Source organism: Triticum aestivum, chromosome 7A (genome assembly GCF_018294505.1).
Source record: "Triticum aestivum cultivar Chinese Spring chromosome 7A, IWGSC CS RefSeq v2.1, whole genome shotgun sequence".
Taxonomy (NCBI): domain Eukaryota; kingdom Viridiplantae; phylum Streptophyta; class Magnoliopsida; order Poales; family Poaceae; genus Triticum; species Triticum aestivum.
In genome coordinates, this window is record NC_057812.1 from 43,860,190 (window position 1) to 43,878,409 (window position 18,220).

General features: G+C 45.3%; 2 protein-coding genes across 3 annotated transcripts; one reads left to right on the forward strand and one right to left on the reverse strand.

Moving 5' to 3' along the window:
* The first annotated feature begins 287 nt into the window (after positions 1-287).
* Positions 288-3,523, forward strand: LOC123149999 (protein cornichon homolog 4). 2 transcript variants are annotated; one of them, XM_044569797.1, is made up of 4 exons: positions 288-491; positions 1,835-2,016; positions 2,871-2,993; positions 3,089-3,523. In XM_044569797.1, the coding sequence occupies exons 1-4, from the start codon at positions 426-428 to the stop codon at positions 3,120-3,122; spliced, it is 405 nt and encodes a 134-aa protein (XP_044425732.1). In that variant the 5' UTR covers positions 288-425; the 3' UTR covers positions 3,123-3,523. The 2 variants fall into 2 exon arrangements, with proteins under 2 accessions (XP_044425732.1, XP_044425733.1); XM_044569798.1 differs by lacking the exon at positions 288-491 and adding an exon at positions 791-1,217.
* A 159-nt stretch (positions 3,524-3,682) lies between these two features.
* On the reverse strand, positions 3,683-6,842 carry LOC123149998 (enolase 1). The gene is made up of 16 exons (XM_044569796.1): positions 6,650-6,842; positions 6,490-6,553; positions 6,347-6,411; positions 6,080-6,214; positions 5,903-5,983; positions 5,716-5,817; positions 5,539-5,619; positions 5,376-5,450; positions 5,201-5,263; positions 5,031-5,111; positions 4,696-4,890; positions 4,558-4,608; positions 4,378-4,466; positions 4,238-4,289; positions 4,060-4,116; positions 3,683-3,971 (listed from the first exon to the last, which is right to left on the reverse strand). The coding sequence occupies exons 1-16, from the start codon at positions 6,740-6,742 to the stop codon at positions 3,891-3,893; spliced, it is 1,365 nt and encodes a 454-aa protein (XP_044425731.1). The 5' UTR covers positions 6,743-6,842; the 3' UTR covers positions 3,683-3,890.
* Positions 6,843-18,220: the final 11,378 nt, after the last annotated feature.

The following is an 18,220-nucleotide window of genomic DNA, read 5'->3' on the forward strand; positions in this document are numbered from 1 at the left end:
GTTTTTTCGGCGCCGGCGCCGAAAAAGTGGCCTGAGGAGTCTTGTTGGGGGCGCGGCTGGAGATGCCCTTAGTAGTCTTGGAAAGTAAATCCAGGTGTAAAACACGCTTTCACCCAAAAGAGCGAGATCTGCCCTCGAGAGGAAGCGACGCGGATTCCCTGCGGTGAAAATGTTCTTCTCGGCGCACGCACGCACGGCGTGAGCTCAGCTCAGTCCCATCTCATCTCGCCCCTTTCCACCGTTTGCAGTAAGTTTCGGCCTCGCTTTCCCGACCCAGCTCGCAAGCCACGCGCATCGGGTCTCTCAGCGATCTCCCCCCACTCTCCCCCCCATCCCCCCCCGCGTCGCAGCTCACCCCGCCGGCGGCCGCGCGACGGCCCCGCCCCCGACCCCCGACCAGGCGGAGCGCGGCCAGGGCAGGCGAGATGGTCTTCGTCTGGCTCGCCGCCTTCTTCCTCGTCGTCGCGCTCATCGTGCTCGTCATCTTCCAGGTGAGAGAGACCCCCCGCCCCGCCCCGTCTCGTCTCCGCTCGCAGCCGCCTCGGGCTGTACGGAGCCCCTGGGCCCGACGCGATCTCCGCCCTGGCGTCTGTTAACCCCCTGGCGATTTTGGCGAGATTTTGGGAAGGGGAGGGCGGCGGATTTGTGCCTTCTCCGAGCCGAATTCTCCGGCGATCCGGGGTTTGGGGAGGCGCGGATTGCGGATTTGGAGCTTCTGGCTGGCGGAGGAGCGCCAGGGGATTGGGTGCCGCTGCGTCTTCTGCTGCTGGCGCTGGTTCGTGCGCGGTTTCTGCGTCCAGATCTCCACATGTTCGTCCTGCGTTAGCCTGTAGTAACCCAGAATTAACGCCCGGCAACCGTCGTTTTTAGTCTTGCAGCTCTGAAAATCAGTTTCAGTGCTTAAAATCGATTTCATTTGTTTTGTTGGTAGACGCATTAGGTGCTCTGTTAGGTACTTAGCACACAGTATGTTCAGTAAATGAATCTCTTTTTGTAAGGTCGTACTGAAGGTTTTGTTGTGGTGCTGTTTGTTCACCAAATGTGCAATCAATGCTCTTGTCCCAGTTTGGTAGGGCTATACGAGTTCCACCCTCTGTCCTGCTACTTGTTGGTCTATCATGATACCTCTAGAGATCAGAATCAGCTAGTGGATGGTTATAAACTTAGAATATCTTTGCAGCTTGCTTGATGTCAAACATCCCGTGTTTAAGTCTCGGGTAATGGTTTCTGATCTTTGCCCTTAATTGGGTAAAGTATCTTAGCTTTTGTACTACTTTGATTCATCCTCTGGAATGAATAAACAGAGGAGATGTTTGCTACTGTATTTTCTTTTGTTACTGTATACTTTTCCCAACTCCATTTTCTGTCTTCCATTATCTAGCTTTTGCTACTGTATTGTTGGTTCTAGCTGCAACTTCCTCAGTGCTTAGATGCGCCATTCATGGGAGATGAACATTTCAGCAAACTAGTTTTGATTTTCTTGTAGGACAGAGGGAAAGTCATTGATATATACTACCTCTGTATCACAATATAAGATGTTTTTGCAGTTCAAATTATATTGCAAAAACGTCTTATATTTTGATACGGAAGGAGTATTTCCATTGATTTTGATTGCCGAATTGCTTTGGCATTTAGTATTTCCTAATGTTCCTCATTAAACGTAGAATCTGACTGTTTTTGTTTCATGTGAAGTGGATCGTTCATCCTTGCTCATATTGCTTTAGGTGGAATCTGCATGGCTCGTTACTCATGTTTAATGTTAATCAACAACATCCATAAGTAAGATTAGCCAGAAAGTTATTCTTATTCCTGACGGTTTATGTTTCTTTTACAGTTGATGTGCTTGGCAGATCTGGAGTTCGATTATATCAACCCGTTTGATTCATCCTCTCGAATCAATAAAGTGGTTATGCCAGAATTTATAGTGCAAGCACTTCTAAGTGCATTATTCCTCTTATCTGGGCATTGGGCGATGTTCTTGCTTTCTGCCCCAATGGTGTACTATAACTATACATTGTAAGTGACTCTTGTCTTCTGTTTGCCTTACATTTTTTAAACGACTGATATGGTTACTCTAAGCTGTGGTCAGTATATTGTTTATTGAACATTAGCTGCTACATAACGTACCATGCATAGTTTAACAGATTAACTGAAAGTTCGAAATAGTAATATGCTTCATTTCTTATTGTACATGAGAATTGAGAACCAGAAGAAAGTGGGGAAATGGGTGCTGAAGACTGATACATCTATTTTTATGTTCTGTTAGACTGTTAGTTTTGATAGAAATATTTAGAGATAAGGACCCAAGTCTTCTCCTGCTCCAGTCTTTGTACTTTACACATAATGTTCTGAAGGTGTTTTCATGATCTAAGTTCTTGGAAATTATTTTATTTTCCTACGATATTTGGATGCACCTAAGTACTGTGCTACAATATCGTCATGTAAGTTGGTGTGAAAATCTCTGAAAGGTAGATTTATTTAATGGGCTTGCAAATATGGCGTCACTGGTTGGAATCACAAGCTGCTAGGCATATACAGCTGTAAATTATACCTAACCTAAAATTGGCCATACATGCTCTGCAGAGATGCTAAGAATAGGAGTTGCACCTTTAAAATTCTGCTTTTGTCTCCATATATTGACTTTGGGACTTCAGGACACTGACCTGCTGTCAGATTATTCGCGCACTTACTGTTTGTGCTACCTGAATATCTTTTTTACCACAACACATGGTGTCACATATAACCTTACTATATCCATTTTTGAACTCATGATTAGCTCTACTTGGTTAGGAGGTTCTCACTGCAAGTTTTTGCATGTGCCATTCTTGGTCTTATATGTTGCGTATAAGTGTAACCTTTTGTCTTTGCAGGTACCAGCGTCGGCAGCATCTTGTAGATGTGACAGAGATATTTAACCATCTTTCACGGGAGAAGAAGCGCCGTCTTTTTAAGATAGCTGCTCTTATCGTCCTCCTATTCTTGTCCTTGTTCTGGTAAACATAACAGACATCATTTGCTATAATCACTGCAAGTGTGCAACCAGCAAAGAAGGAACATAATTGCCTCTTGTTTCTGTGCTTGTCTGCAGGATGATTTGGAGTGTACTGGAGGAGCACGAGTAGAATGAGAGAAACACTGTGATAGCTCAACCTGGTCCTGCAGCCATTAGTTAGGTATTACGACGGTGTCCTCGTGGCCTGCTGAACACCTACTCCGATGCCGTTATTATTCATATGAAAGCCTTTTGGATAACTTTAGGGTGTCTAGAGAAACGATGCAAGCAGAAGGGCGAAGACTACGTGTCCAGGGTGCTTCTTGTTGCTCGCGCCTAGTGCGAAATCTCCTGCTGTTGTAGCGTGTAACATAACATGTAAGTTAGGAGCCACTCCGTATTTATTTGATCGTGCATCCGTTCATATGGGGCGAAGGAATTGCTGCACCCAACTGTGCATGGTTTTGTTGGAACTGACATTTTCATGTCTTGTGTTGCCTTGCACCTTTATAATGCGGTTGATTATGTTGATGTCGTGGTCGATATGTATTGTTGATTGATGGGTATGCAAGCAGAGTAGGCACTGTCGGTTCATGTTTCAGTTGATTGATAAGTACCAAGCGGTATAGATTTTCATTTATGGATGCAGTTTGTTTCAGTTTATTGATAAATAATTACCGAAACTCGTCAGAAGAGCATAAACTGTTTTATTTCAGATGAACAGAAACACACCACTAATCGGCCAACAGCAAAAGCGTACGAGTAATCACAACTATTAGCTCTCGGGTAGAGAACGCTTGGATCAAAATACAGCAGTAATAATAGTATAACTAGCAGCACCATAAGAACTCGTGGACCATCTCCCTTCAGACCTATGCAGCAAGCAGGCTCCTTCTTTTCAGTAGGGCTCCACCGGCGCCCTGAAGTTTGCTCCGGCGTACACCGCCGCGTCGCCGAGCTCCTCCTCGATCCTCAGCAGCTGCAGCGAGCACAAGCAAGAAGCCTCAGAACACAGAACATGCAGCATGTGGAAAGATGACTATGGTGTCGCTCGCCACTGTATATACCTGGTTGTATTTGGCCAGACGCTCAGACCTGCAGGGAGCTCCAGTCTTGATCTGGCCCTGCAACAAGCAAGTGGAGAAAGATATGACCATCACCACTGAACCATGAATTCATGCACTGAAAAGTGAAAGGATTTCAAGCTCTGGTCCAGCTCTGGTCCAGCCGAAGGCGGTGCTGTACCGTGGCCAGGCCGACCGAGAGGTCGGCGATAAAGGTGTCCTCTGTCTCACCACTGCAAATGACAGAAAGAATGTTCAGTGCAAACAGATCATATGGCAAATGCAAATTGAAAAGCATTCCAAATTTGCAGTGCTTATTACCTCCTGTGGCTCGCCATCACTCCCCACCCGGCGCGCTTGGACATGCTGACGGCCTCGATGCTCTCTGTCACCGAGCCTATCTGGTTCACCTGTTTACCATAAACAACTAGTATTATTAGCATTATTATTATTCCTTGGAAAAAAGAATCAGCAGATTCAGGCAGAGATTGATGGTGCTACCTTCAGGAGAAGGGCATTGCAGGTCTTCTCACTGATCGCCTTGGCAACCCTCTGCAGAATCCAAACAGGCATCGGTCAAGCTCGTAGAAATATTTTTCTGTGGTAAACCCAGTGATATACTGATAATATGTAGCTTACCGTGGGGTTAGTGACAAGAAGGTCGTCTCCGACAATCTGCACCTGCTGCCCAACCTCGCCGGTCATCTTGGCGTAGGTGGCCCAGTCATCCTGATCGAACGGGTCTTCGATCGACACGATGGGGTACTCCGAGACGAAGGACTTGTACAGATCTTTCAGGCTGTCGCCTGAGATTTTGTGGGAACCGTCGTTGTTCTGTTCAGTTCAGTCATATGATGTTAAGACAATATGCTAAGCCTGCTCTGATTTTTACTTGAACAAACTTATAGGTATCTACAGTTGCACAAAGGGCAGTTGAGCATTATGAGAACAGGGGAGCAAGTTGGAAATCTTACATCCTCCTTGAAATTAAGGTCATAGGTCTGGTCCTTCTCACTGTAGAATTCAGAAGCAGCAACATCCATTCCAATGACAACCTGCCACACGTAGATAAATTTAATGTTATGCAACAATAAATAAATCAAATGGCTGAACCATGACCTAAGCAAAGAGATTTTTTTTTTACCTTTCCAGTGTAGCCAGCCTTAGCTATAGCTGCCTTCAGCAGTTCCAGGCCCTCCTTGTTTTCCTGAATAATTATTTGACATAAAAAAAAAGTTTGTCGGCACTTGGATTCATCGTATTCGACATAAGTTGAGACAACTTGTTATACTTGCAGCAGGGAAACGTATGTGCTTTACCTGAATGTTAGGCGCAAAGCCACCTTCATCCCCAACGTTTGTGGCATCCTGACCATACTTCTTGTTGATTATGCTCTGCATACAAAATGTGTCAGCATTCATTCCAACTGCATATTTTCTGAAGTTCAGAGACATCATCAAAAGGGTTAGATGTTGTGCTCACCTTGAGGTGGTGGTACACCTCAACTCCCATCTTCATGGCCTCCTTGAACGAGGAGGCGCCGGTTGGGAGGATCATGAACTCCTGAACGTACACCAATTATATGAGAATCATCACATTTATCTGAAACATGTTATGAAAATTTCATTCATGACCTGCAACTGCAAGCAGTATTCTTACCTGCATGGCCAGCTTGTTCCCAGCGTGAGAGCCTCCATTGATCACATTGAAAGCAGGCACGGGCAGCACGAGGGTCTTGTTCCCTGCAAGATTCGCAATGTGCTGCAAGCAAACGATACTACCTTCAGTACTACATCCTCTAGCAATTCAACCGATGACCTGTGTAGGTGGTTTAGTTTTTGCTGACCTGGTAAAGAGGGATCTTCTTGACCATGGCGCCGGCCTTGCACACGGCGAGCGACACCGCAAGGATCGCGTTTGCCCCGAGCTTTTTATCGCATCCAAAGAAAGGAAATTATTATCAGTATGAAGAGTGGAAGTAGCCAAGGTGAGGTATAAATAGTCGTTGGATGATGGTATGTACCTTCTGTTTGCACCAGCCCCACTCGTTGGAGGTCCCGTCGAGCTGCTGGACCATGAAGTTGTCGATGTCAGTCTGCTCGGTCGGATCCTTCCCGATCAGCGCCGGCCCGATGATGGCGTTTACATTGTTCACCGCCTGAAATTCAGAGATGGCACGGTCCGGTCCGATCAGTGTCGCTCCAGTATATATATGCAGTTGATCTTAGTTAATTCCTCATCTATACAGTACTCGCAGATTAGAAGGATTGGTAGGTGGTGAAGTAGGGACCTTGAGGACGCCTTTGCCGAGGTAATCAGAGCCTCCATCCCTCAGCTCCAAGGCCTCGTAGATTCCTGATTAGTTGAAGAAAGCGAGCAAAGTTACAACACCCCGAAGAAGCCATGGCGGAACGGAGGAGGCAGGGTGCGTACCGGTGGAAGCGCCGCTGGGCACGGCGCCCCTGGCGAAGCTTCCGTCGCTGAGGCCAATGTCCACCTGAGATTCAGAGAAACAGGGGTACGTATTCAGAACAGATCAACAGAACAGAACAAATAGGGGGTGGTAGATCCACCGCTGGATCGGTCTGGGTACCTCGACGGTGGGGTTGCCGCGGCTGTCGAAGATCTGCCGCGCCTTCACCGACTGGATCGTCGTCGTCGTCGTCGTCGTCGTCGCCGCCACCATGGATGCTAGGCTGAGTAGCTAATCTCAAAACCTTGGACTCGCGTACGTGTTTGCTCGTTGGTTCCTGGCTGCATGTATGCGGTTGCAGCTTGAGGCAGCCGGTCTGGCCTGGCTACTTGTAGGCGCGGGCGGAGGGGCGGCGTGGGGCCCACCTGTCAGCGTCTCGCCGGACCCGTGGTCCGTACACGTGCCTTGCCGGGGTTTGCTTTGCTTGGAGGAGGGGGCAATGTACAATGGACTTGGGAATTAAGTTAGGCATGTCTGCTTGATTCCCAAGCCCGCCCGCGGTTATTTTTTCTTTCCCCGGCAGGTTTGGCATGCACGCCGGGATTCTTTTCTTTCGTGCTCAACAAGTCTATGATGATGATTCTGCTACCACTTTAGTTTGACAGGTAATTCTGCTGCTACTTCCTCTGTAAACTAATATAAGAGCGTTTAGATTACTAAAATAGTGACCTAAACGCTTTTATATTAGTTTACGGAGGAAGTACTTTGCAAGAGTGCCTGACGGAAAAGCAGCAGCCCCGAAAATGGCGAGGTCACTTTTGTAAGACGTTTTAGACATGTACGTGTTACAAAAGTGGATGCATGGAAGGAGTAATAAAAACAGCGTGAAAGTTAATCTGCTCAGGTGAACCCATTTTGACTTCAATTTGTTTTCCCGACGCGGCGCAGAAGGATGGAAGAAAATGTCGTCTTCAGATGCGTGGACTTTTCAGCGAGGTGGGGCCACTGTGGTTAGGTTAGGCAGATCACTCCTCTTGGAAGCTAATCGAAGCGAGGCCAATGGAAACTTCGACTCGTCTGCCGCGGTGAGCCAATGAGGAGTGCAACTCTGTCGACGAAGTACGTACGAGTAGTAATAATCAACCGCTCCTCTCATCGCAGGGCCGGAATATCGACCCTTGGTCCGGACAGACATGCATCGGCTGACTACGACTTCCTCTATTTTCTACTGCCGTCGAAAATTTGTTTCCCGTTCATCTCTCCTGGCTAAAGGAGCTATATACAGAACGAACGAAAATTCAATCAACGAGCATGCACGAATATAATAGATGCCGACTTCAGTCCGTTTGTCAAACCTGCTGGCCAGCTGTTTTGGAATTCTAGTAATTATAATCTGCATGTTTAGCTCGTGTCAACTTCCTTCCTCTGATTTCCGCAAAAAAAAAAACTTCCATTCTCTGGACAGGTTTTGCAGCTATACTTAATTATAACTCCCACTTAAACCCTAGCAAATACGAGGGGCTAGCTGAGGGCGACAGCGAATATGACTATTGCCTGCCTATGCAATTATACAACACCACTGGTTCAACGATGCAATAGGGATCGGAGGTCTCTGCCTTAATTTAGAAAATATTGGCTGGCTTCAATTTGTAAGTGCTTGCAAACAAAACAAAGCTATATTATTGGCTGGCTAGCATATATAATTATAGCAATCTGCATATGTTCATATATATATAGGTTCGTTGTTCTGTCCATCGCAGCGCTGCATTTCGTTTTCTATTACCAAATATACTTCTTGCAGCATGCTCTGTTACGCGAAGCTGTCATCATCCTCAGGCTGACTCCTCAGGTCCAAGCTTAACTATCATTATTTTTCAGCAATAATGGATTCGACTTCCTTGCAAATATATAAGAGGGCGGTAGCGAGTTCGACTACGCCTGTCTTTGCAATTATTGTGCAGACACTACACTATTAGTTCAACGATGCAAGAAGCTGTCTGTGCTTTTGTACTGATTTATTCATAGAGATATTAGGTTACGTTCCACTATGATGACGTGTCACTTCACCTTCATGGTCATGCGCATTTTTTATCCTTTTGCTTGGTGGATTATACTCTGATTTACGCTGACGTTCAGAACAATCCATCACTTTTTTTTAATGAAGGTGTTGGTGCAACTGCGGCAGTGCTTCGAGATGCAAGAGGTAACTTTTTAGCTGTGCAATGCAAATATATCTCCTATGCACCGTACGTGGTAAATGTTGAAGCTCCGGCAATGCGCGATGGACTGGCCTTAGCAAGTTCTCTAGGTATCCCTCGTGTGGAAGCAGAATCAAATTCCTTGATAGTCATCGATTCTTGTACAAGACAGACAAGATGGTGGGATGCAAGTGCAACAGTCTTCGCAGAATGTGTGGACATTGGATCTCTTATTGGGAAGGTCGTATTTAAACATTGCTATCATTCTTGCAATGAAGCGGCACATGTGCTAGCTGATTACACTTATTGTAATAAAATTACCTATAGTTGGACGGATGAGCCTCCCGGCTGTCTTATTTTCAAACTGATGGGTGATGTATTTCCTATTCAAATTTAAGTAAAGCTAGCCATGATGGCTTTTCCTAAAAAAAAGAATAATCTTTAACCTGCTTCTCCTCCGGCATGAGGATGGTTAGGTGATGACGGCGATGATAAGAACAGAAATGGGCTGGACATTCAAAACGAGAAAAAAAAGAAGAATGGGCTGGAGCTATTTGGCGGTGGAAGGATTTGTACAAGAGCAAACTGCCCATATTCTCCGACATGGGCCTCTTCTGGGTTATTTTGGCCCATGGTCGCGCTGTTTTCCTTCTCTTTTCGGTTTCTTTTCTGTTTTTGTTTCTGTCTTATTTCTTTCCGTTTCTTTTCTTTCACGTTTTTCCATTTTACTTCTTTTTTATTTTTTCGTGTATTATACAAGTTCATTGTGTGTTTATATACAAAAATCTTCATTGTATATTTAAGGAAATGTTCGCCCTATATTAAGAAACAGGTTCATTTGTGTGTTTTCTTAAAATTCAGCATATACAAAAAATTGTTCAATGTGTATTTAAATATTGTTCAGCTTGTATCACAAAAATGTTCATCGTGTATCTTAAAATTGTTCAACGTATATCACAAAAAAATTTAGTTTGTATTTAAAAATGGTCGGGGTATATTAAGTTTTTTTAATATATATTAAAATTGTTCATGTTTTGAAATTTTGTTCGCCATTCCAAACATTTTTCCTTTTTTAAAAAAGTGTTCACTAAGTTTTCAAAAAATGGTTGAAATTTTCGGATTTCTTATCTACCACTGCATTTAATTCATAGATGTTTGCTCTACCTAAAAATCGCTTAAACTTGGGAGCTCAAGTGGTAAGGAACATCAAGTCTTCTGCGAGTTTGATTGCCGGGAGCACATTCTTTGGGTTTTTTCTGGTCGCTTTTATGGCGCTTGATGCTCACAGGCATCGTACATGTGGTCTCAATTTGACTAACTGGATTTGGACGATGCCGCAACTCCAACGCCGAGTCCCTCTGGAACTGTATCGTGCACCATGTTTCGTGGCGAGGTTACCGTCTCAACCTCTCTTTTTTAGCCTCAACTGAGTATACAGGATGTAGCATCTATTCGGATGCGCGCGCGCGCGCACACACACACCACAACTCACGCCCCGACTATGCACCTAAACTAGACCTACAACCTATATCTCTAATACGTCTAGTGAGACCAGGAACAAGGGGCATGTTGTCCTCACCTGTGGCTCGTAGACGTCGTGAGGCACTTGCGAAATTTATTACACTATTTATCATGAACAGTGAACAATGACGCTACAGTGTAGCACAATGAGACACCCGAAAATTCGTCACCGCCGGGGATCAAACTCGGGCGGGTGGGGTGGCCACTGCCAACCCTCACCACCGGGCTAGAGCACCTGTCTCACGGGCAGTGGAGTAAGAAAGATGCCTTGGTATTCCAGAGTGATGGCCCTAGGCAGACTGGACGGGAAACGAAAAGAGCTACCCCTATTGGAGGAGGAGGGTCCAGCCAGTTCCCGTCCTGAGGCGGTTTTCCCCTAGGGTTCGCTAGGTTCAACTATCTCCTCTACTGATCACGCTAGAGTCTACGTCAACTCATGCCGGCTGCATGATCCCTCCGGGCGCACGGGAGATCTACCCAGATTCGATGCATGGTATCTCTCGGATGGCTGAACCATGGCTGTTGGTACCGATGGCGAAGGATGGGACGAGCGAGGCGGCAGGTGGGGAGGCGACGGAAGTAGGGGCAGAGCAGGTTGATCCTGCGGTGCTGGATGACAAGGAGGACGTGATTGAGGAGACAAACGGAGAGGCAGCGGCCTACGAGACAAATCCTGCTCGCCTGGACCGACCTAAGGCGGATGAATATGAGTTTGGATACTATGTTGGGCCCGAGACGGTACTCGCAGACCGGTTTGCAAGGATGACGCTGCATGGGGGGAAGAGGAAGAGTTGGATTTTTCAAAGGAGTTTGGATACTATGAGCCATTGGTGGGCCAGGAGGAGAGCCAAACATGACAATCGATTCCAAAGTCCAGTGACAACTTGGTTCTTCATCAACATATATCTTGAAGACCTTGGGATCGCTAGTGCTCGACAACCTAACGCTCTCAATGCCCGACCAGCTCAACGTGCTTGCAAATGGTTTCCTCCAGCAGGAACAATGGCGAAATTTCATGTGGATGGTGGTCTTTCTCGCCATGGGGATCGTGGTGCAGCAGCAGTAATATGTAGAGACAGCTCCGGTTGTTTCGTGGGAGCCTCGGCTGTTGTGTTTGATGGCCGCATTGTTGCAGCATCTCTGGAGGCGCATGCTTGTAATGAAGCACTGGCTCTAGCTAAGGATCTGAATATCCACCGGTTAGTAATAGCGTCGGACTGCCTTGAGGTCGTGACGAACATCAACAGAGGAGCAGCGTCAGCTTATGCAAACTGTACTAGCTGAAATCAAGCACAGGCGAAGTGAATTCTTAGATGTCTCTTTCTTGTTTGAGCATAGAGAATGTAACTATGAAGCTCATTCTTTAGTTAAGGCCGCAGTTTCGCTCCCAGTTGGTCGCCATCTGTGACTAGGGTTATTACCAGACGTTATTTGTATTCTGAACATTGTTGAGTTTGAATGAAGACCCTACTAGTTCACTTAAAAAAAAATCGGAGCAGGTAATTACGGCCTAAATGCCACTGGCATCTCCACGCCTCGCACGACTCGTCGTTCTGTCGGCGCTCGTTCCACATCCAGCGCTAGGGTTGCGGGAGGCAACCGCGCCGCCGCCGCCGGAACCGCCTCGACGGCCCCGTCGTCGCCTTCCTGCCGCGGCCTCTCTTCCTCCTTTTCCTCTGTGCCGCCCGCGCCCTTCTGGCCCCTCTGCCGAAGCCGCCCACCTGGGCCCTCTGCCGACGCCAACCCCCCGTCCATCACCGGTGGACTGCTTCGAGCAGTTCACAAGCGAGCATTACCTCCTCTCTTTTCGTCTCTCCTCTGTGTGATGCATGTTGTTTGATGCGTGTAAGAAATTTGTGCTGCTTACTGTGAATGGATGGATGGATGTATGCTGCTTCTTACTATGGAAGTATGGATGGATGAATTCTTGCTGCTTACTGTGAATGGATGGATGTTATTAGTATGTTGCCACTTTCATCTCTGTGTTCGAACCAACCATGATTCTGCTGTTTGCTATTAGCTTGTTTGATGGATGGATGGATGCATGGTATTAGTATATGAACAACTTTTTTTGTACTGTCGATGGTGTTGTGTATGTTAGAATTTCTTTATCATTTTTTGTACTGGTGATGCTGCTGCTTGCAGTGGCGGAGCCAGGATTCAAGTATAGGGGGGGCCGAGTACGTATATTGATCGAATCTTGTTGATAATTACTAGTTGCTTCTACTAAAATTGTTGATCGTTTGGGGGGGGGGGGGGGGGGGGGGGGGGGCCTGGCTCCGCCCCTGGCTGCTTGGTACTAGTTGCTACTTTAAATTCTTGCTAATGGATAGATGTTGTAGATGGAGAAAGGCAAGGAACCTATGAGGATGGATCAGGACGGCCAGCACCGTAAGGTCAATCTAGGGTTTGATAACCTGCCAAGAGCCGCCGACAACCTAGCCAACTCCGTGAGAAGTATGCTGCAGACGGTTGCCGCCGGAGGGAGGCCCGAAAGAGCATCTTCTTGGACCATCTTGTGTGATCTGCAGGTATTGCGACATCTGTATCCGTCCTTTTGATTATGAACCTGGTAGCTAGACAAAATAGTTTTTCAGCGCATCGATGTAGCTCGATGGAAGCATTACTGTTTGTTGATTACTACTCCCTTCGTCCTGAATTAATTGTCTCAGATTTGTCTAGATACGGATGTATCTAGACGACAAATCAAAGACAACTAATTACGGACAGGGAGTATTATATTTTTATTTCTTAATTATCTACAATTCTCGATCCTCTACTGAAACAGGCTTGCATCTCTGAGCCCCTTAGCGTTATTCATTACGCTCTCGACGCTGTTCGACGACTTTTCTGTAATAGAGGAATGGGAAGAGGACGGGAAAGTGCAAGGGGGCGGAAAGAGAAACTGTCAATACTGCTGAGGAGCGAACCGAACAAAAAGAATCTGTTGACGCCGATTATTATGATTATTACATCAACCTACAGGCTGAGTATTACCTCCAAGACACCGACGATAATGAACGCAGAAACTATGAAGACTCCGACAACGAAGAAGTTGATCCAGATTGGCCTCCGCCGAGTCTCGCAATTTACTATGGTGGAGATAGCCCTAATGTGGGCGCGGCTTACTGTTTTTCCCGGGACCTGGTGGAGCTGTTGTCTGTGCGTCCTCGCTTTCCCTTTACGGGCACCTTCGCTGCCTTCAACGATCGTTCTGCCTACTACTACTCCTCTCCGAAAGGTCAACAACAACATGATGTGGATTCTCAGATATTGTCTATGCATTCATGTACTAATATTTTTATTACTCCTTCGGTCCTAAATTAACTGATTCGGATTTGTCTAGATATGGATGTATCTAGGCATGTTTTATTGTCTAGGTACATCTGTATCTAGACAAATCTGAGTCGGTTAATTAGGGACTGAGGGAGTACTTGTTTTATGTATCTCCTTTCAATCGTGTTTTATCCGGTTGACAATATATACACAGGGAAATTTGTTACTCCGTGCACAAGGCAAGGCCATTGAGAATGCCTTTCAAATTAAAATTGAAATCCCAGATGGAGATAATGGAATTGATGATGGGTACCTGGTCTTCAGAGTAAACCCGTACGCGTGCAACAAAGTTATAACCCGCACCATCCTGACAGCTTGTGGCCGCAAAATAGATGTGACTTTTGTGCCGCTCTACTGTGCTATACAAGCAAGGGTGTTCGTCAACTTTGATTTCATAGCTGGTGCTGGCTCTAGCACGGGTGGCACCATCTATTATGTCTACGGCGAAATCACTGCACACCATCAATTCTACGACGACAAGAATGCCATGCTCTTTTATTGTGAAGAAGGGAACAAAGCAGAGGTTGTTGGCGGCAAGCTTCCACTGTTACGGTCTTGGGCAGCTGTTCCGATATACTTAGATCCGCTCTTGATAATCAAGTTGAGCCTCCGCGTCTCAACTAATCCTGAGCATGATCCTGATGGTCATACCTTCTCCTTCCAAGGTGATCTTACCTTCGACCGCGACCAGTATGAAAAATCCATTTGCAACGTCGACCATGGTGTAGTTAAAGTGTGTATCTCATACGAGTAATTGCCCTCTGGAGGGAAATGTTGTGTTGTAAGTTAACGTTGTGGGTGGATATTGGATCTGTTGGACTTATGCTATATAACTGTTTATGCTATGACTCACTTATGTTGTTTTCTTATTAAAAAAGTGGGATCTTTTATGTACTGGGGACATGCCAATTTTCTACTACTATTACAATGGTGAGAACATTTGTTTCTTGCAAACCGTAGGTTCAAAAAGAAAAGTGCTATACTGTAGTTGACCACCATCAACTAAAAACAAAATATTGATCTAAACACGTCCGAAATAATTCAAGCCAAGCCCCTCTAGTTTTGATGCAGGCCTCCCATCAGCATGTTATCCTTTGGGTCAACAGCTAAAACTACACCCAAATATCGAATTCGCGTCACCAAATATCGAATTCGTGTCACCAAGACTGACACCAACCAAATGAGCATATGCTTGACAAGGGAATCAATCAACGGAGATAAATATTTCACAGTTCATGGTTCAAATTGTCACTTCAAGTTATTTCAGATCTAGTAGGACAAAAATGTGTAAACTAGGAGGAACCAACTAGAGAGCAGCGACTCATCTGCACCTGCGGTGAAGATTATTTTAAACAAACACTAGAAAAATTCAAACGAATTCAATTTGTTTTGCATGGTACATAACTTGATGCGTGAGGTGTGCTTCAAATTTCAGACCATTTGGACATTTGATTAGCTCTCGGCAAAAAAGACAAATTTGGGATCTGTAATTTTTTACTGTTCATGTATTGTTATGACCCAATTTGTTTTTTTTTTGCTGAGAGCTACTCATATGTCCATATAATCTTAAATTTGAAGTGTACCTCAAGTACCAAATTATCTACCATGCAAAAAATAATTTGATTTTTTAAATTTGTTTTGTATTTTTTGTGAATCATTTCTTGATTGGGCAGATGAGCCTGGGCTCAAAAATGGATATTCAGGGCCATCTGTACTTAATTTAAAGGAAAAATCCCAAACAGTTACACGATAAGCATCCACCAAGAGAAGATTCATGGAGCAATTCCCACATGTAGTAGGAGGCAAGACGTTCAATTCATTGTTAGCACGTCCTACAGGCAACGAGAGCTTTTCTTTTCCTTCTAGAAGGCGACTAGCTAGGGAAAACCTTCCTCCCATCGATCTTCACCGGCAAGCCTGTGGATTCGCCTTCTATTCGCCCGTCGATCTAGCGGCCGGTGGCGGGGAGGGGAATTCTGGTGCATCGGATCTAACTAGTAGATACATAGGGTTTTAATTCTCGCAAGGGCGGCGTTTGTTCTTTGAGTCAGTCTTCCAGGCTCTAATCCTCATAAAATTCGCCCATTGGGACAGATTAGACAGAGCTTCAACGTTGATTCCTGCCGGCTCCTCGGGGCGGCAAGGTTAGAGCTCATCGTACGTATGTACGCAATGGCGATATTTGGTGTGAGGTTCTTCAAATCGATTCAAGGATTCAACAATGACAACTGCAGCTCCAGGGCGCTGGTCCTTAGGGGCCATGCACGAAGACTCCCCGACTGTCATTTTTTTTTTGCGATGGAAATAGGGTGTTTTATTCCAAACTCACAGAATTACAATCCTTAGCAACAAGTTCAGAAATAAAAGGAGGGGATTGGTTAAGCCAGCACGCAGTGCTATCCCCAGATCTACCATAATTTGCTAAGCAATGTGCAACTTTGTTTTGATCACGAGAAACTTTAACACGAACAAACACCCTATTCTCCAGTAAACCTTTGATTTCTGCCAAAAGATGACCATATGCTGATCTATCCAGTGAATCATTAGATAGTGCTGACAAAGCTGCCAAACAATCAGATTGTAGCTGAACTGGTCGATTTGACTGTTGAATTGCGAGACTCACTCCTTCCATAATCGCATGTAACTCCGCTTCCAGCACCTCATTACAGTGATAAATGCGTCGGTAAGCCGCAAAAATAACACCACCCTTGTCATCACGTAAAACCATACCTGATCCTGCAGCTCCGTCTTCCGCACAATAAGAACCATCAACAGAGAGAGCTACCCAGCCCGGCGGAGGAGCCGGCCAAGGAAGGCATGACGATGATGACCGAGTTTTTTCAATCACTGGTTCCATCAAGATTGGAGCTTTACCTTTGATCACCTCTTCCACACCCATACTACCTAATTGTAGCAAAGAGCTAAGATAGCTGCATAGATAATCACAAGACACCTCCATCGGTGGAATAGATTTGGCATGCATGACTTCATTACGTAAATGCCAAACCCTCCAGAGCACCATAATGATCATATCCCGGACATTGCTCTGTTGACCAGCAAGCAAGTGAAGAAACCATTCATCACCCGTACATGCAATATCATACCTGTTTGGCAATGGCCAACGGTCCTTCATTGCGTCCCATAAGCTTGCCGCATTGGGACAGACTAGTAAAGCATGAAATGACGATTCATCTCCTCGCCCACACATTCCGCATGTTGCCCTTATACCAATATGACATCGATTCCTCTCTAAGTTAGTTGCTAGTGTACCAGTAATTACCCTCCATGCAAAAACTTTCATCTTAGGAGGAACCAAGGCACGCCATACAATATTCCACATACCACGTTCACCACCAGGACATGTGATGCTTGCTCCTTGCGAGAAACGGTCCATGTGCTCACTCATAGCTAAATGATAGGCGCTCCTAACTGTGAAAGATTCCGACTTCTCAAAAGGCCAAGCAATAAAATCTTCCTGTTGTCTTGGCGACGTACGAATTTTCAAAATAGCTTCAACATCAACATGACAGAAAAATTGTTCCAATAAATTTACCTTCCATTCACCATTAGCATCCAGAAAATCAGCAACTTTATTTAGACGAGAACTTCTTTTAGGGGAAATAGGCGTAAAAGGCATACCCCTAGGAATCCATGGATCTCGCCAAGTTCGAATAAGATTACCATTGCCGACTCGCCAGATCATACCTTTTTTCACCAAGTTCAATCCATGTTCGATACCCTTCCAAACTGCTAACGAGTTACTCGGAAAAACTATCCAGTAGATTCCCATTTGGATAATATTTAGCCCATAGTAGTCTTGCACAAAGCGATTCAGGTGCAACAAGGAGTCGCCAGGCTTGTTTAGCAAGCAAAGCTTGATTAAACGCCCTCATATCCCTGTACCACATCCCTCCTTTGGATTTAGGTAGAACCAATTTATCCCAAGCCATCTTTTTTCTTACCATTTTGCACGCCCCACCAATAATGTCTCATCAACTTGGACAAATCATCACATACCGAGAAAGGAAGTTTGAAAACACTCATTACATAGGTGGGGATGGCCTGGGCTACAGGTTTGATCAAAACTTCTTTACTCGCCGAAGATGAGTATCTTTCACTCCAATCCACAAGTCTCCTACTCATACGTGATTGTAAGAATTCGAACCTCCCTTTATGCATTCGCCCGTATGGTATAGGAAGACCTAGATATTTTGCATCAAAAACTTCCTGAGTCACACCAAGAAACCTTTTGATCTCCACAGAAACCGTATCAGGACAATCATCATTAAATAAGATGGAACACTTGGATGGGTTAATAAGTTGACCCGTAGCTGTAGCATAAGTGCTCAAAACATCTTTGACAATTGCCGCTTGATCCGGCTCCGCACGGAAAAATAATAGTGAATCATCCGCAAACAAAAGATGAGAAATAGGAGGAGCTCTTCGACAAATCTTAGTAGCTTGTAAACCCTTCTCTTGTACAACATCATGTAATAAAGCAGATAGAGCATCAACAACAAAGAGAAATAAGAACGGTGATAAAGGATCACCTTGACGGAGACCCCGGGTAGGAGAAAATTGTTGAAGTAATCTTCCATTAAACTTTACTGAATACTTGACAGAGCGAACACACTCCATTACCCGCGAGATTCAGAGATTAGGGAAACCCCACTTAATAAGAGCTCCCTCCAAGAAA

Excerpts from the sequence above, each read along its gene's own strand:
- LOC123149999 (XM_044569797.1), top strand. The coding sequence starts at position 426 with ATGGTCTTCGTCTGGCTCGCCGCCTTCTTCCTCGTCGTCGCGCTCATC. Across the intron at positions 2,017-2,870 it reads GTGTACTATAACTATACATT|GTACCAGCGTCGGCAGCATC; the intron begins GTAAGTGACTCT and ends TTGTCTTTGCAG. Across the intron at positions 2,994-3,088 it reads CTATTCTTGTCCTTGTTCTG|GATGATTTGGAGTGTACTGG; the intron begins GTAAACATAACA and ends GCTTGTCTGCAG.
- LOC123149998 (XM_044569796.1), bottom strand. The coding sequence starts at position 6,742 with ATGGTGGCGGCGACGACGACGACGACGACGACGACGATCCAGTCGGTG. Across the intron at positions 5,818-5,902 it reads AGAAGATCCCTCTTTACCAG|CACATTGCGAATCTTGCAGG; the intron begins GTCAGCAAAAAC and ends GTTTGCTTGCAG. Across the intron at positions 5,620-5,715 it reads GGAACAAGCTGGCCATGCAG|GAGTTCATGATCCTCCCAAC; the intron begins GTAAGAATACTG and ends GTGTACGTTCAG.